At 44.4% G+C, this 16,471-nt stretch overlaps 1 protein-coding gene across 1 annotated transcript; it reads right to left on the reverse strand.

Annotated features, from left to right (window-relative positions):
* Positions 1–5,272: 5,272 nt before the first annotated feature.
* On the reverse strand, positions 5,273–16,102 carry LOC120935885 (zinc finger protein OZF-like). Its single transcript, XM_040347921.1, has 3 exons — positions 16,097–16,102; positions 15,822–15,957; positions 5,273–6,917 (listed from the first exon to the last, which is right to left on the reverse strand). Exons 2-3 carry the CDS (start codon positions 15,943–15,945, stop codon positions 5,608–5,610), a joined length of 1,434 nt encoding a protein of 477 aa, XP_040203855.1. The 5' UTR covers positions 15,946–15,957; positions 16,097–16,102; the 3' UTR covers positions 5,273–5,607.
* Positions 16,103–16,471: the final 369 nt, after the last annotated feature.

Here is a 16,471-nt window from a genome sequence, read left to right on the forward strand (position 1 = left end):
GCTTCAGAGTAGGGTTGGCTTGAACACCCCCCAGTTCGGTTCGCATCGGAATCTTCGAACTGACTGAACGTTCGTGCAAACTTTAGAACCCCATTGCAGTCTATGGGACGCGAACGTTCGAAATCAAAAGTGCTAATTTTAAAGACTAATATTCAAGTTATTGTCCTAAAAAGGGTCTGGGGACCTGGGTCCTGCCCCAGGGAACATGTATCAATGCATAAAAAAGTTTTAAAAAATTGTGTTTTTTCAGGAGCAGTGATTTTAATGATGCTTAAAGTAAAAAAAAAAAAGTGAAATATTCCTTTAAATATCGTACCCGCTGGGTGTCTATTAGGGTTGTCCAGATACCGATACTAGTATCGGTATCGGGACCGATACCGAGTATTTGCGGGAGTACTCGTACTCGCGCAAATGCTCCCGATACCTGAATAGAATACTTTTTTTGTATTTATCAACATGTTCTATGAAAATTCTTTGAGTTTTTTACTACTGCGTGACAAGCAAATAAAACATTTTTATTCATTTTTACTCATTTTTATTCTTTTATAATGTCTTGAGTTAGAGTTCTTCATAATTCTAAAGAAAATATCCTTAGTCTGTATTGTGGTTTGAAAACTGTCACATGACATTTAAAAAAAGTATCGGTATTCGGTATCGGCGACTACATGAAAAAAAGTATCGGTACTTGTACTCGGTCCTAAAAAAGTGGTATCGGGACAACCCTAGTGTCTATAGTATGCCTGTGAAGTGGCACATGTTTCCCGTGTTTAGAACTGTCCCTACACAAAATGACATTTCTATAGAAAAAAAGTCATTTAAAACTGCTTGTGGCTTTAATGTAATGTCTGGTCCCAGCAATATGGATGAAAATCATTGAGAAAAATGGCATGGGTATCCCCCCCCCCCCCCCCCAGCCCATTACAAGCCCCTTTTGGTCTTGTATGGATATTAAGGGATTAAGGGAAACCCTGCACACAACTTAAAAAAAGGAAAGGCGTTTTCTTGTGAAAAAAAAGGAAAGGCGCGTGGGGTCCCCAGGCCCTATATACTCTGAACAGCAGTATACAGGCGGTGCAAACAAGACAGGGACTGTAGGTTTGTTGTTAAGTAGAATCTGTTTGTAATTTTGAACTGGTACATTTTTAAAGTGTAGCTCCAGCCAAAAAATCTATTTTTAAGCTTTTTGGAAAACATAGGGAAGGATTATCACCCCTGTAACATTTGTTTTGCTGTCTGTGCCCCTGTTCAGAAGATTTCATCTCACATTCTGTCCCAATGACAAATGTTTTTTTGAAAATTTGTTTTCTTTAGTGAAACAAGGATTGGTGATAAAGCATCAGTGGATAGGAGACACCTCTTACAGAAGAGAATTTCCCTTCCTAGGGGTAGATTTCCTCTCACTTCCTGTTGTCTCCTTCCATTTGCAAGTGGGAGTTGTTTGTAAGTTGGATGTTTGAAAGTAGGGGCCTGCCGTATATACTCTGCAGAAATTTGGGCCCTAGGTGTTGGTGTTGCCACAACACTGAGCCCTCACAGTTAGTCTTGGTGGGCGCTGGAACACCCTGCTGTGTGAACTATTATATCAAAAATTGTAATTACATGCCATTGTTGAACAGTGGTAGAAAAATTGGGCCTTTGGTGGTGGTGGTTGTGCTGGTGCCACAACACTAAGGCCCCGTACACACGAGAGGATCGATCCGCTGAAATTGATCTGCGGATCGGTTTCAGCGGATAGATCCGCTGGTGTGTACGATCCAGCGGATATTTATCAGCGGATATATTTTGGGCCGACCGATTTCCAGCGGATAAAAATTTCCTAACATGCTAAGAAATCTATCCGCTGGAATCGGCTCCAGCGGATCGATCCAGTGGTCTGTACAGACTCACCGGATCGATCCGTCCGAACCCATCCCTCGCATGCGTCGTAATGATTCGATGCATGCGTGGAATTCCTTATAGGACAGCGTCATCATCGCGGCGACGGCGCGACACGTCATCGCGATGGGAATTCGGCGCAGATTTCGATCCGATGGTGTGTACACTCCATCGGATCAAAATCCTCAGAGGATTTATCCGCGGAAACGGTCCGGAGGACCGTATCCGCGGATAAATCCTCTCGTGTGTACTAGGCATAAGTCCTCACAGTTAATCTTGGTGGGCGCAGTTAAAGCGACGCAGTGCCGGAAGCTGAAATTTCACCTGGGCAGGAAGGGGGTATATGTGCCCAGTAAGCAAGTGGTTAAGGAATTTGACATTTTTAATGTTTCACTTTAAGCATTGTAAGGCCCCATACACACAAGAGAATTTATCCGCGGATACGGTCCAGCGGACCGTTTCCACGGATAAATCCTCTCAAAGATTTCCGCAGATTTCTATGCGATGGAGTGTACTCACCATCGCATTGAAATCCGTGCGGAAATCCTCTGGCGATGACGTGTCGCGCCGTTGCCGCGATTATGACGCGGCGACGGGCGCGACGCTGTCATATAAGGAATTCCACGCATGCGTCAAATCATTACGAGGCGTGCGGGGAATCCCTTTGGACGGATGGATCCGGTGAGTCTGTACAGACGAGCGGATCCATCCGTTGGGATGGACTTCAGCAGATGGATATGTTCTGCATGTCAGCAAATATCCATCTGCTGGAAATCCATCCCAGGGGAGATTTATCCGCGGATAAAGATCCGCTGACGTGTACACACCATAGGATCTATCCGCTGAAACCCATTTGCTGGGATTTATCTGCGGATGGATTCTATCGTGTGTATGGGGCCTAAGAAATCGCTGCTCCTGGCTGAATTAATCTTTTTCATTTTATGTTTGCATTAGTGCCCCCCCCCCCCCCCATGCTATCTTTTGACATTACCTTAGCATTAACCCAGAAAATGGGCAATTAAAATTTTAATTTACCATGTGATCATCTGTGTCCAATCACAGCTGATCCCATGTAAACAAATGCAGGTTATCTGCATTTCTTTTTCTCAGCTCTGTCACTGTGTGAGGAAGGGAAAGCCGATAACCGTCTATCCTGTGACAGCACACATTTACACTGATATTCAGTGCCCTGATTATCTCTGCAGCCTCATCAGTGCCCATAAGTGCAGCCTTGTCATTGCTGCCTCATCAGTGTCCATTAGTGCAGCCTCATCAGTGAAGAAAAAAAACTTATTTGCAACATTTTATAACAGAAACAAAGAAAAGTTTTTTTCTTTAAAATTTTCAAACCTTTTTCATTTGTTTAGCAATAAAAAAAAAAATCATCCCGTGACCACGTCCCTCTAGTGACGAAACGTTGGGAGGAACGACGTTCTGACGTCACCGCGTTGTGCGCCAGACCCGGAAGATACGGGCTGCTGAATCGAAGAGCCAGCCGGCTTGATTGTAATTTATATGCCTTATCTCACTTCTTCGATGTAAGTGTGCATTTTTATGTTACTCATTAAATTTTTAAGGGTTTTACGCTATGCTAGTCCCTTTCTTTTTTTTATGTGGTGCATCCTGAATTGCTACGTTATTTGAGACATCTTCTATGCAATATTGAACCACACTGAGGGATTTTTGCTACCAATAGAGACCCCAGGCTGGGATATCAACCATATGCGCATATTGATCTCCTATAATTAGAGATCACGTCAATCTGGTAAGCGGCAGTGTTATTGTTTGGTGGAGGCACTATCCTGTCAGCACTTTTTCCTGGACTATTGGATTCGTTGAACACTGGGGATATTTAAGTTTATATGGACACTCTGCATTAATTTTTATTATATTCACATTTTTTACCTTTGACGCTTTGTTGATGGTATTCCTAAGTGTTTTTTTGTTTGTTTGTTTACACGGACTGCTATTTATTCACTTGATATTTCTCAGGTTTCTACCTAATTTAGGAATTAACCCCTTCTTGTTATCCTATTGAGGTCTCACAGACCTATTTACAGATATAATTTTTTTCACTCAGTTGGTGTTTCATAATTGTAATTGATATTTGTAGTCAGAGTCTTCACCGAGCAATACGACATCCTAACTACCCAGGCCTGAGGTGTGCACAGAACAGAACACAGAAATCCCACCGACGCCGGAGATTAGAGGGGAGGAGGGATAAATAGCCCTCTGACTCCTCCTACAAACACAGGCTAACCTGCGGCTAGCCTTAACACTTATCTAGCACGTCATTATCAGTAGTGTCACATTTTAGCTTACAACAGCGCAGCTCTTCCTTTGACCGTGATTAAATACCACCAATAGAAAGCTCTATCTGTCTTAAAGCGGTTCTCCACCCTAAAGTGGAGTCCCACTGATCGGAACCCTCCCCCCCTCCGGTGTCACATTTGACACCTTTCAGGGGGGAGGGGGGTGCAGATAACTGTCTAAAGACAGGTATTTGCACCCACTTCCGGCCCGGCATTCACGGGCAAAAGACGGGCATTCCGTCACATCCCCCCCCCCCCCCCCCCGTTGTGTGCTGGGAACACTAGGCTCCCAGCACACAGCGGGAGCCAATCGGCGGGCGCGGCGCGACTCGCGCATGCGCCGTAGGGAACCGGGCAGTGAAGCCGCAGCGCTTCACTTCCTGGTTCCCTCAGCGTGGATGGCGGGGGGAGCAGCAGAGAGACGAGCGATCGCTCGACCTCTGCTGCGGTCGGCGCTGGACTCCAGGACAGGTAAGTGTCCTAATATTAAAAGTCAGCAGCTGCAGTATTTGTAGCTGCTGGCTTTTAATATTATTTTCCCATGGCACATACGCTTTAAATGATAAAAATGTAATGTAGTGCTGCATGACCACGCAATTGTCATTCAAAGTGCGATAGCACTGAAAGCTGAAAATTGGTCTAGTCAGGAAGGGGGTGAAAGTGCCAAGGAGGCATGTGGTCAATATCTATACCAGACTTGAAGGACCTGATATAACTATGAGGGGGACCCCACACCTTTTTGCATGGGGTCCTTTTTAAAATCCACACCAGACCTGAAAAACTATTGGGGGGGTACCCATGCCAATATTTTTTTTCCACAATCCATGCCCCCCTTGTTTACATTATACTGTCAACTGGGTGACAATTGAAGGGAGTGAACGGGGGTTATTCATGGAGCCTGAAGGGGAGTGGTCACATTTAGCACCAGCAGTAATGCTTAACTTGAAAAAACACCAGTTTAGTTGGGTCAGCTGTTGAACCTCCAAAACAAGCAAAATAAAATCTGAACTGGTAGTTAATGCCTACAAAAGACACATCAACCTTGTTCTCGCCACAAGAGGATACAAAAAAATGAACACTCCAGATAGGATGGGTAAAGCTTTATATTGTCCTCAAGGGGTTGAGCAGAGGGCAGAGTCAACCCATAAGTGATACCAAGAAATTGTCAGGAAAAACATTTTCTACATGTAGGAAAAAAAATATGGCTTCTCACCTTTATGTATAGCAAAGTCTGATTTCCATATATAACATTTTCCACACTCAGGGCAGGAATACAGCTTCTTCCCAGTGTGGGATACCTTATGTGTTACAAGTTCTAATTTTCGTGAATAATATTTTCCACACTCAGGAAGGAAAGCAGCTTTTCTCTTCCGTGGCACATCAGATGTACACATCAACTGCACGTCTATAATTTCCACACTTAGGGCACGACTATGGTTTCTATAGTGTGAGATCTTTGATGTCTAACAAGAACTGATTTCCGTGAATAACATTTCCCGCACTCAGAGCAGGAATACTTCTCCCCTGTGTGAATCCTCTGATGTTTGGAAAGACTGGACATCTCTGAAAAACATTTCCCGCATTCAGGACAAGAGTACGGCCTCTCGCCTGTGTGAGTTCTCTGATGTTTAACCAGGTCCGATTTCTGTGTATAGCACTTCCCGCACTCAGGGCAGGAATGCGGCTTCTCGCCAGTGTGAAACCTCTGATGTATAGCCAAGTCAGATTTTTGTCTAAAACATTTTTTACACTCGGAGCAGGAATAAGGCTTCACCCCTGTGTGAGATCTCTGATGTCTATAAAGGTTTGATTTTTTTGAAAAACATTTTTCACACTCAGGGCAGGAATAAGGCTTTTCGCCTGTGTGAGATCTCTGATGTGTGAGAAGGTTTGAATTCAGTGAAAAACATTTCCCACACTCAGGACAGGAATACGGCTTCAGCCCAGTGTGCAGCCTCTGATGCCTGTAAAGACTGGACTTCTCTGTAAAACATTTGCTGCACTCAGGGCAGGAATATGGCTTCTCACCTGTGTGAGATCTCTGATGTATTTGAAGATCTGATTTCTGCGAAAAACATTTCCCGCACTCAGGACAGACATAAGTCTCCCCTGTATGAATCCTCTGATGTTTGTAAAGAGTGGATTTCTCTGTAAAACACTTCCCACACTCAGGACAAGAGTATGGCTTCTCACCTGTGTGTGATCTCTTATGTTTAACCAGGTCTGATTTCTGTGCATAACATTTCCCACACTCAGGACAGGAATACGGCTTTTCACCTGTGTGAAGCATCTGATGTCTGTAAAGACTAGACATCTCTGTAAAACATTTCCCACACTCTGGACAGGAATACGGCTTCTCACCTGTGTGAGATCTTAGATGTCTAACAAGGTCTGATTTCTGTGAAAAAAGTTTCCCGCACTCAAAACAGGAATGTACTTTCCCGCCCATGTGAGATCTGTGATGTACAGTAAGATTTGATTCTGAGTTAAAATTTTCCTCACATTCAGGACAGGAAAATGTCTCCCCAAACTGAATTCCCACACTATGCCTCACAGGACGAGGTTGCTCAGGCTCAGAGGGATTTGATGGTCTATCCACACTGTGAAGTCCACCATCCATAGCTGAGTTCATTGTCATTTCTCCAGCACAATGTCTTGTGATGTCCTCATCTTCCATTTTATAACCTGGAGATAAAGTGAGACGATCCTTTGAGGGTTTCTTGATGTGTCCTGGAAAAATATAAAAACATGATCAATAGCAGTGTTAATTTTGGCAGCAAATTTCGTTTTAGTATTAGGACTAAAATGGCGTTTTAGTCCCATTTTAGTCTTCTGCAATTGTTTTAGTTTTAGTCGCATTTAGTCGACTAAATCTCCAGTATATTTTAGTCGACTAAAACTAATTTTAGTCGTCTAAAATCAAATGGGAGTAAGTAAATTGCAATGCATTAGTTAACATTTCTCTATAATTTCCAAACTCACTATATACTGCTGGATTGAAAAATCGAATATGTTATTATTTATGGTATTGCGGTATGAACATGCACTACAGACCAGAGTTCATTTTGAAGTAAAATTTCTATTTAGTTTGTCTTTTGACTAAAATGCCATTTTAGTTTTAGTCCCATTTTAGTCATCTCAATTGTTTTAGTTTTATTTGTATTTTAGTCGACTAAAATGTTTTGGTAGGTAAATGGTAGATAAATTGGAACTTGTCCAAATTGGCCCAGTATATGTATATATGTGTGTGTGTACGACTGTGTGTCCCAAGCGCGTCGAGATCCTACAGGGTAAAAACGTCCTCACCAGCCAAGCAGACACTGGCTGCAAAAAGCGCCTAGAGGCGCTTCAGTTCGCATGTGTAGCGCTATACAAGTCACTCATTCATTCAACAAAATTAACACTGGTCATTGGTCAATAGATACAAGATGGGATTGCACCTGGATCAAGTAGTCTTTATTGAACAGCTGTTCTCTGTGGATGTTCCATTCAGTTGGGACCCTTTGCCCTTCGGGGCCTTTGGTCCTCCTTGCAGATCACTTCAACATTTACACAGCCTTGTCAGAAAAGCAGGAACCAATGGGGGCTGGGAGGTGCATGCTCTTCTCACAACCACAAGCCTAGGCACTGGGTCAAAGGATCTCTGACCCCACACAATTTTTTTGCCTGGGGTCCCATTAAATACCTTACAAGACACCCAAGGCTTAATGTACACGGGACGTTAATACAACCTATACTGAACGATTTAACTGGACAGATAGTAACGTCAGTTTTACCGCGTTTGCGTATATATATATAGCCCAAAATGAAAACACTTGTAAATGAAATGCAGCTAAATGCGAGTTACCGCGTTTAGTTGCGTTTGAAATGCCTCTAAACTCAGCTGCTTAGAAACGACTGTAAACGACCCTGTGTACATGTATGATAAGATAACATAGAGGAGAGTTCAGGAGCAGTTGAAAAAAATGCCCAACTGCTCCTAAACGTCCGTTTGCCAGCAGCAGTGTACATGAAGACTAAGGCCTCGTACACACGATTGGTTAAACAGAGGACAACGGTCTGATGGACCGTTTTCATCGGTCAAAACCGATCGTGTGTGGGCCCCATAGGTTATTTAACCATTGGTTAAAAAAAAGCCAACTTGCTTTAAATTTAACCGATGGATTCCTAACCGATGGGAAAAAAATAGGGATGCACCGATATATCGGTGACCGATACATATCGGCCGAAAATAGCAATTTTAGAGACAAGCCGAAACACATTTAAAATCGCCGATAATGACCGCCCTCCGTGGGTGGTACCATTTCGTCTAGGAGGGGGCGCCATTCTTGTACAGATGTATTTGCGGCCGCCAGACCATTACAGAGTGCGGGCAGTGGCACTGTACAAATTGTGTGCCGACTGCCGATCCGCTCCACCGGAGTCCTCCTAGCTCCATTTCCTGATTTTTTAACTCCCCCCCCTATGGGGGAGTCTCTTGGTACAGTCCAGCGTGCCACGTGACGTCACGGCCGGAGGCGAGGGAGGACTCGGAGCTGCCTGTGACACAGGATAGTCACACTGCCTGCTTAGGAGGAATCGAACAGTGTGCTCCAAAAAAAGTAAGCACTAGCAGATCAACAGAACCTGTTAGAAAAGAAGTTATAACTTAGATCATGGAACAAACAAAATCACTGGATTGGGGGAGGGGGGGTTAATACTGACTGAGGTGACTGACCAGCACTTTCTTAATGAAAAAATGGCAGATAAAAAAAATATGTTATCTGCCATTTTTTCACAGTGGCACAGTGAGGCTGAAATTTATGTTTTTTTTGGTAGTCAGAGAAGGCAAGCATGGCTCAATAACACACAAATGTGTTTTTTTTTAAACTTTTGTGTGTTATTGAGCCATGCTTGCCTTCTCCGACTACCAAAAAAAAACCATTAATTGCAGCCTCACTGTGCCATCACATGCAGCCACTGTGCCAACACACATCGCCACTGTGCCCATCAAACGCAGCCACCGTGCCCATCACACGCAGCCACCGTGCCCATCACACGCAGCCACTGTGCCCATTCAAAAAAATTGAAATTAAAAAAAAAAAAAAGAAGAAGAAAAGTCAGTTTCGGTTTCGGATTGATTTTTTGGGTTTCGGTTTCGTTTCGGTTCTGAAATTTCCATTTCGGTGCACCCCTAACAATCGTTAGTAGGCACAACCATCGATTAAAAATCCACGCATGCTCAGAATCAAGTCAACGCATGCTTGGAAGCATTTAACTTCGTTTTTTTCAGCACGCCGTTGTGTTTCACGTCACCGCGTTCTGACACAATCGTATTTTTAAATGATGGTGTGTAGGCGCGACGGACCATCAGTCAGCTTCATCGGTTAACCGATGAAAACGGTCCATCGGTCCGTTCTCATCGGATGGACTGATCGTGTGTACGTGGCATAAGTGTTAGGCAGTAATAACTCAATGGTTGTTAGGATGCTGGAAAAATGCCAAATTCCGGCCAAACCTAAAAGCCCATCCATATTCCTTACCTTTCATCCGGATAAAACTGTTAATTGAGTCTCATCTTAATATTTAGCTAAAAATCTGCTAAAAAGAAGGGACCAACTTATGAAAGGCACAATCTGCTTTATATATTTATAATACTGTGCCTACATAAATCATGTGTAGCCAGGTACAGGACTGCAGTAGTCAAGTTAAAGACCTTGTTCCAAAATGCAGCTGTCTTGTTATAGTTGTGCTGTTGCTTTTTTCTCCTCCAGCCAGCAGGGGGTGAGTTAAACCATTCCAAGCTTAAAAGACTAACATAGGACACCTGGAACACTGGGTGATGTAGTTTGAGACATATTGAGGAGATGGTCCTTTTTTAAATTACAAATCCCCATGCCCTGTGTGCTGCAGGAAGAGGTAGGAGGGGCTTTACATTCTTTGCCCGGGAAAAGGCTGCTATCTTGGTAGACCGGACCTGTTGGAGGGAGCCAGCCTGGGAATAGGACAAAGCTGCTGGGGTAGGGAGCGCTACTCGTGCAGTCCACAGACCAAGGCAGCCGCTGTGAGATCGCTACCTTCACCAGATCTGCTGTCCCATCCTTATCCAAAAGGTCTGCCTATCCTCCAGACCAGCTGAACTGTTGATTGTCGCCACCTCGGGAACCTGCTCACGAAAGGAGCCCCCTTCCACCACATACACTTAAGCCTCATACACATGATTGGGTTTTCCACCGACAAAGCCTCTGACTTTTGTCCGAAACGCGTTGGCCTGGAATTTGTTTTGCATACAAACGGCAAAGAATTTTTGGACAACAAACACGAACATAGTGATGTACTACGTGTTGTTTCAGCCCTTACCGCCACACTTTGAGCACCTTTTTTCCCAATGCTGCGTTGGGTGAGCATTGCTTCCGAGCATGCGTGTTTGTACTTTTGTCTGACGGACTTGTGTACACACGATCAGAAAACCCAACAACAGACTGTTGTTCATGGAAAATTTTAAAGCCTGCCATCCAACTTTTTTCCACGCAAAAGGAAAAAGCTTACAAACAGTCGGATTTTCCGCCAACAGGCTGTCAACACACAATTCCCGTCCTAAAATCTGATCGCGTGTATGAGGCTTTACACCTGACATATCACTAAAAGCAGAACATTATTACTCTTCCTTATAACCAGATCCTTAATGTTGACGCCTCTATTTCTAGACTTCACCTCATATGCTGCCATCCATGGGTGCAGTTTTAATACAGCTCACCAAGCACTCCTCTAGTATTTGCATTGCATAGTAAAAAAAGAACAATACTACATCTAGTGCCTGCAGGATATATATACCACCATCATTAGTGCACAAACAGTGGCCTACAGGGCCCCAACATTAGCCGGCAAATTGTTTCTTAAAGACTGTCCCTCTTGCTCAATTTCAAACCCCTTTTTGTGTTTTTTTATGTTGTTTGACTAAAATTACATTTCCTAACCAGTCTAGGCCTAGCACAGGTACCAAAGTCCTGTTTCCTTGTCTATTGCCTGCTGGACACTCAGGGTAATATTGCTACTGTTTATGCTGATTTAGGGCTACTACACCACATGTATACCGCCCTTTGTTTTTCCCTAGGTTAGCCATCTACCCAGTGTGCATCTGTCTAATAACCATCTTGCCAAATAATAATCAATAAGTTCACTTTGTCGCAGTTTTTTTTTCATCTCACTCAAAATAACTGGGGTATAGAGTGTTATGGATTTTTTGTGTTTAATATTTATCTAATAGCCTGGTGTGTCCGTCTAGCTTAGGCCTGTGAAAGTTGGTGGCAGAGGACAGAAAAATTAGATTTTTTAATACAGCTTACCTGTAAAATCCTTTTCTTGGGAATTCATCACGGGACACAGAGCATATGTAGTCACCACAGGTAATTGGACACTGGCAAACCCAATTAAAATTGAGTTCCTGCCCTATATAACCCCTCCCAAATGGAGAGTACCTCAGTTTTGTAGCAAACCAATAAGTGTCCCACGTTTAACTCCGAAGAGGGGTGTATTCCCAAGAAAAGGATTTTACAGGTAAGCTGTATTAAAAAATCTTTTTTTCTTGATCATACATCACGGGACACAGAGCCTTAATTACTTAATGGGATGTCCCATAGCAATGCTAAAATTTGAGGGGAGGGAGAAACAGATCAGAAATAAGACCGCCATCGAGCCAGAGGATTTATACTGCTGCCTGCAGCACACTACACCCAAAGGCGGCATCCTCGTACCCTCTCACATCTACCTGGTAGAACTTAGTAAATGTATGGACCGAAGACCAAGTAGCAGCCTTACAGATCTGAGCCATGGAGGCCTGGTGATGCACTGCCCATGAAGCACCAACTGCTCTAGTCGAGTGCGCTTTCACCTGAAAAGGAGGGATCTTCTTTTCTAAACCATAGGCCTGAATAATGGATTTTGACGCTGCCTGGCCCTTCCTTGGTCCTTGTGGCAGAATTAACAGACAATCAGTCTTCCTTATCTGAGCCGTAGCTTACAGATAAACCTTTACCGCTCTTACAACATCTAGAGAGTGTAGACTGCGGATCTGGAAAAAAAGACGGTAGGACTATATCTTGATTCAGACGGAAACCTGAAACCACCTTAGGTAAGAAAGTTGGGCGAGGACGCAGCACCACCATATCATCATGAATAATCATATACGGTTCTTTACACGAAAGAGCCGCCAATTCCGATACCCTTCTAGCCGAGGATATGGCTACAAGAAAAAAATGTTTCTGTGTCAACAGACTTAGAGAAACCTGGTGTAAAGGTTCAAAAGGTAGTTTTTGTAAAACAGATAATACCAAATTCAAATCCCATGGGCACACGGGAGACTTAACCGGCGGATTCAAACGCAGTGCACCCTGAACAAAGGCCCTGACTAGGGAATAAGAGGCAAGCGGTTTTTGAAAGAATACCGACAAGTCCGAGATTTGGCTCTCGATAGTGCTCAAAGCCAACTTCATATTTAAGCCCAACTGAAGAAAGGCAAGAATCCTATTAATGGCATACGTCCTAGGATGCCATCTTCTGGGTTCACACCAGGAAACGTATGCCTTTAGATTCGTTCTGCCAGGCGTTTGCAAATTGCAACATCCTTCCGGCTGAGCTGGGGCATCGCTTCATAGGGAAGTTTTGGGGGTCTGCTTAGACTTTGAACCCCAAGTCCTTTTCTGCCCTTGGGCTTGGCTCTGGGCATTTCCCCTAGTGTTAGACTGGGGAGGCTGTCGCCACTGCCTGGAAAATGAGGTTCCAGGGGCTGGAGAAAGAGTACGCTTAAATGATGGACGTTTACTCTTCTTCTTAACCGACAACAGAGTAAACTTACCTCCGGTAATCTTTTGGATGTATTTATCCAAGTCATCTCCAAACAGGGGAACGCTGCCAAGTATTTATTGCAAGAAACCTCTGCCTCCCAATGTTTTAACCAAAGGGACCTGCGCATGTGTACCTGCAGGAGATTTAAGCGGGATGCTTGCTGAACAGAGTCCATAATCGCATAACACAAGGCCTTAGGAAGGCCCTCATAAACCTCAATCTCCTCTGTAGGGAAGAGGTTAATCATCTGCTTCATTTGTTCCTTGAGGAACTGACATACACAAATGGCTGCAACTGCAGGTTGTACTACAGCCCCAGCCATGGAAGAGGAGGCTTTTAATAGGGACTCCAGCTTTTTATCAGTTGGATCCTTAAAGCCCCGAGCATTGTCTATAGGACAGGTCAGGTTTTTGTTTGCACAAGAAATAGCTGCATCTATAGCAGGTACCCCCCATTTCTTAGTGAAACCTTCCTCCATAGGATAAAGGAGGGAAAACTGCTTAGGGGGAGAAAACAGTTTATCTGGGTGAACCCAGGCATCATACATCAGTTTATCCAGCAAGGGATGAACTGGAAAGGAGCATGCAGCCTGCAGGGATTTCCCCAAAGAGGAAACAGAGGGTCTAGAACAGTGGTTCTCAACCTGGGGGTCGGGACCCCCTTGGGGGTTGAATGATGATTTGCCAGGGGTCACCGAAACCTAGGCTGTGTTTGAAGCTCACACCACTCTCCCAGCCTTTTTGTGGCCACCCAGCAGGGCTGTTCCTGGAGCCTGCAGCCACCCACTCAGCCTCTTTGCAGGCGCCCATTCAGTTCACGGCATGGCTGGGGGCCAAAGACTAGAGGTCAGGTGACTGGTGAGGAATGTGAAGTGGGAGGTGCTGGAGGAGACCCCATCTCCTGATTTCAGCATAGGTGTCACTGCTACGAGACACCACAAAGTCGGAGACACAGTGAGTTACATTACCTGTGATTATAGTTGCCATTAAAAGGTAGTGCGAAATACTTGTCTTGCCTTGGGTGCCGACAACCCACACTACAAAAATAATTTTACTGTTAGGAGTCCCCACAACTTGGGAAATTTTATCAAGGGGTCACAGCACTAGAAGGTTGAGAACCACTGGTCTAGAAGCTTCAACAGGAGGCAATTTGTAAGTGGCATGCTCCAACTCTGCATAATATTGCACCTGCATCTTTACCGACGGAGAGGTAGCAGGAATCCTCTCATCCTCTGCACATGATCCTCATCTCAAGAGAGGGGTTTTTCACCCTCAAAAGGCTCATCTGATGAGAGAGCCAGAGCAGATGAAGGGGGATCTACCCCGTTTACTACTATCTTTCAAGGAGGTTGCGATAATAGTAGCAATCCTTCCTTCTAAGCCATCCAAAGCAACTTTTAAAGCGTCCTCAGTGACGTATACAGGAGCTGCCATAGGAGAAGCTGCAAAACCAGACAGGGGCTCATCCTGTAAGGCCGACAGAGGGGGATGGTAAACTGCAGGCTAGCTCAGAATCCTTAGCCGTACGCAGGGATTTTCTGGTCCCCCTTTTACTAGCCTGATGCCGAGTAGGAGTCTTAGGTTTGCCTTGTTCAATCCACAGGGATGCTTACAGCCCACAGCTCTGTGTCCATATCGCTTTACAGAAGGCTTCTGGCGTGCTGGGGTTTTTAAACCAGCCTCTTGGCGCCTGCACACAGGTGTTCCGTGTTTGCGCACGGGCACTAGCAACCACGGCCCTCCTCCATCCATGTCTCACTAAGACAGCTACAAACGTGTGCCGCTGTCATGGCGGCGCCCAGGAGAATGAGGAAAGGGGGGAGAGATTACTGGGGCATGATTGTGGACCCCTGTATGCGTTTTTGTGGTAGAGCCTGCAGCGGAAGGAGGCGAATGGTGTTTTAAATTTGACCGACTTCACTGAGCTTGTTCCTGGATGGCTTATGTAAGAATACACCAGGTATGCACTTACTCCCTCCACTGGCAAAAAAACAGAAAAGACATCCTACTCACAGAAGATAATACAAAATAAATTATCCTCCTCTTACCTCATCCACACCAGAAAAAGCTACTAAAAGTAGTTCCAGCGTTCACCCATCACGGCGGGCAAGTTGTGCCAACCTTCAGGTTTATCAAGGGTTCCATTAGAGAAATCCCCATACGTGGACCTGTAGAAAACTCTGCCAGAAACTTTTCGTGCCACAGATGTATTAGTACACCAAAGTCTGGATCGCAGAGCCCAGACCTCCGCAGAGAGACATTACAGGCAAACCTTGTTTCTTCATAAATTCAAGTCCTGGGTACCACCCATCTTAGGCTTTTGCTATTGGCCCGAGGTATGGATCTGGTTATAGCTCCTATGTCTCCGCAGCCAGATCATCAAAAAAGCAATTTTCTTCTTAGCACATTTGAACATGACCAACCACCTTAAACACTGGCGAAAAAAACTGAGGTACTCTCCTTTTGGGAGGGGTTATATAGGGGAGGAACTCAATTTAATTGGGTTTGCCAGTGTCCAATCACCTGTGGTGACTACATAACCCATTAAGTAATTAAGGCTCTGTATCCTGTGATGTATGATCAAGAAACCCATCTTTACTAGTGCCGCTTTGAGGGTAGCGCTATACATGTCTGAATACAAAAATTGTCAGCAACAAAGAAAAGGGGGTTTATCTCAGAGAAAAGAAGATCTATTGTGCAAGATGAGCATCAGTGACAATTATTATTGGCAGAGATCACTCATCTCTCGCCCAAATCTGGACCAGTGTGCAGTAACAGATCAGAGAAAACAGAAGTATATATTATGGCTCACCTGTGCTGATCTCTGTAGGGGTGTCCTCCTCTTTGAATGTCCTCGTCATTCCAGCTTCCTCTGTATATTGCTGACCATCCCTCACATACGTCTCTTCTACTTCACCCTCAACTTTCATGTTCATCAGATCTTCACCCTAAAACAACAGAATGGCAGAAAATAAGTATTTATGATGTGATATCGCACAGAAAATATCATCTTGTAGAGTTCACACATCATCTCCACATGTCAGAGTGTTCAATCACTTTATGTTCCCGACCCTCAACTCCACCCACCTGATGATGGTGAGGGATGGTGTGACCTTCCTGTGTGGAATCCCGGGAATACAGAGGACGGGGACATCTCTCTGGTGGGTTTCTGTTATTAGGTGACTCCATCATAATGTCCTTGTAGAGGTCCTTGTGTCCTTCAGAAACCTGCATCATCACTCCATACTCCTCATCCTCCTCTTTATACTCTTCTTTAACAATAATATTATAATCCCCGAGGTTTTCATTCTGAATATATAATAAACATTCATTGTAACAAATATGCTGCGTATAAATCATCACTACCAATAATTGTCACTCATCTACCTGATCATAGTGAGGGATGGTGTGATCTTCCTGTGTGGAATCCCGGGAATACAGAGGACGGGGACATCTCTCTGG

Source organism: Rana temporaria, chromosome 4 (assembly GCF_905171775.1).
Source record: "Rana temporaria chromosome 4, aRanTem1.1, whole genome shotgun sequence".
Classification (NCBI taxonomy): Eukaryota; Metazoa; Chordata; class Amphibia; order Anura; family Ranidae; genus Rana; species Rana temporaria.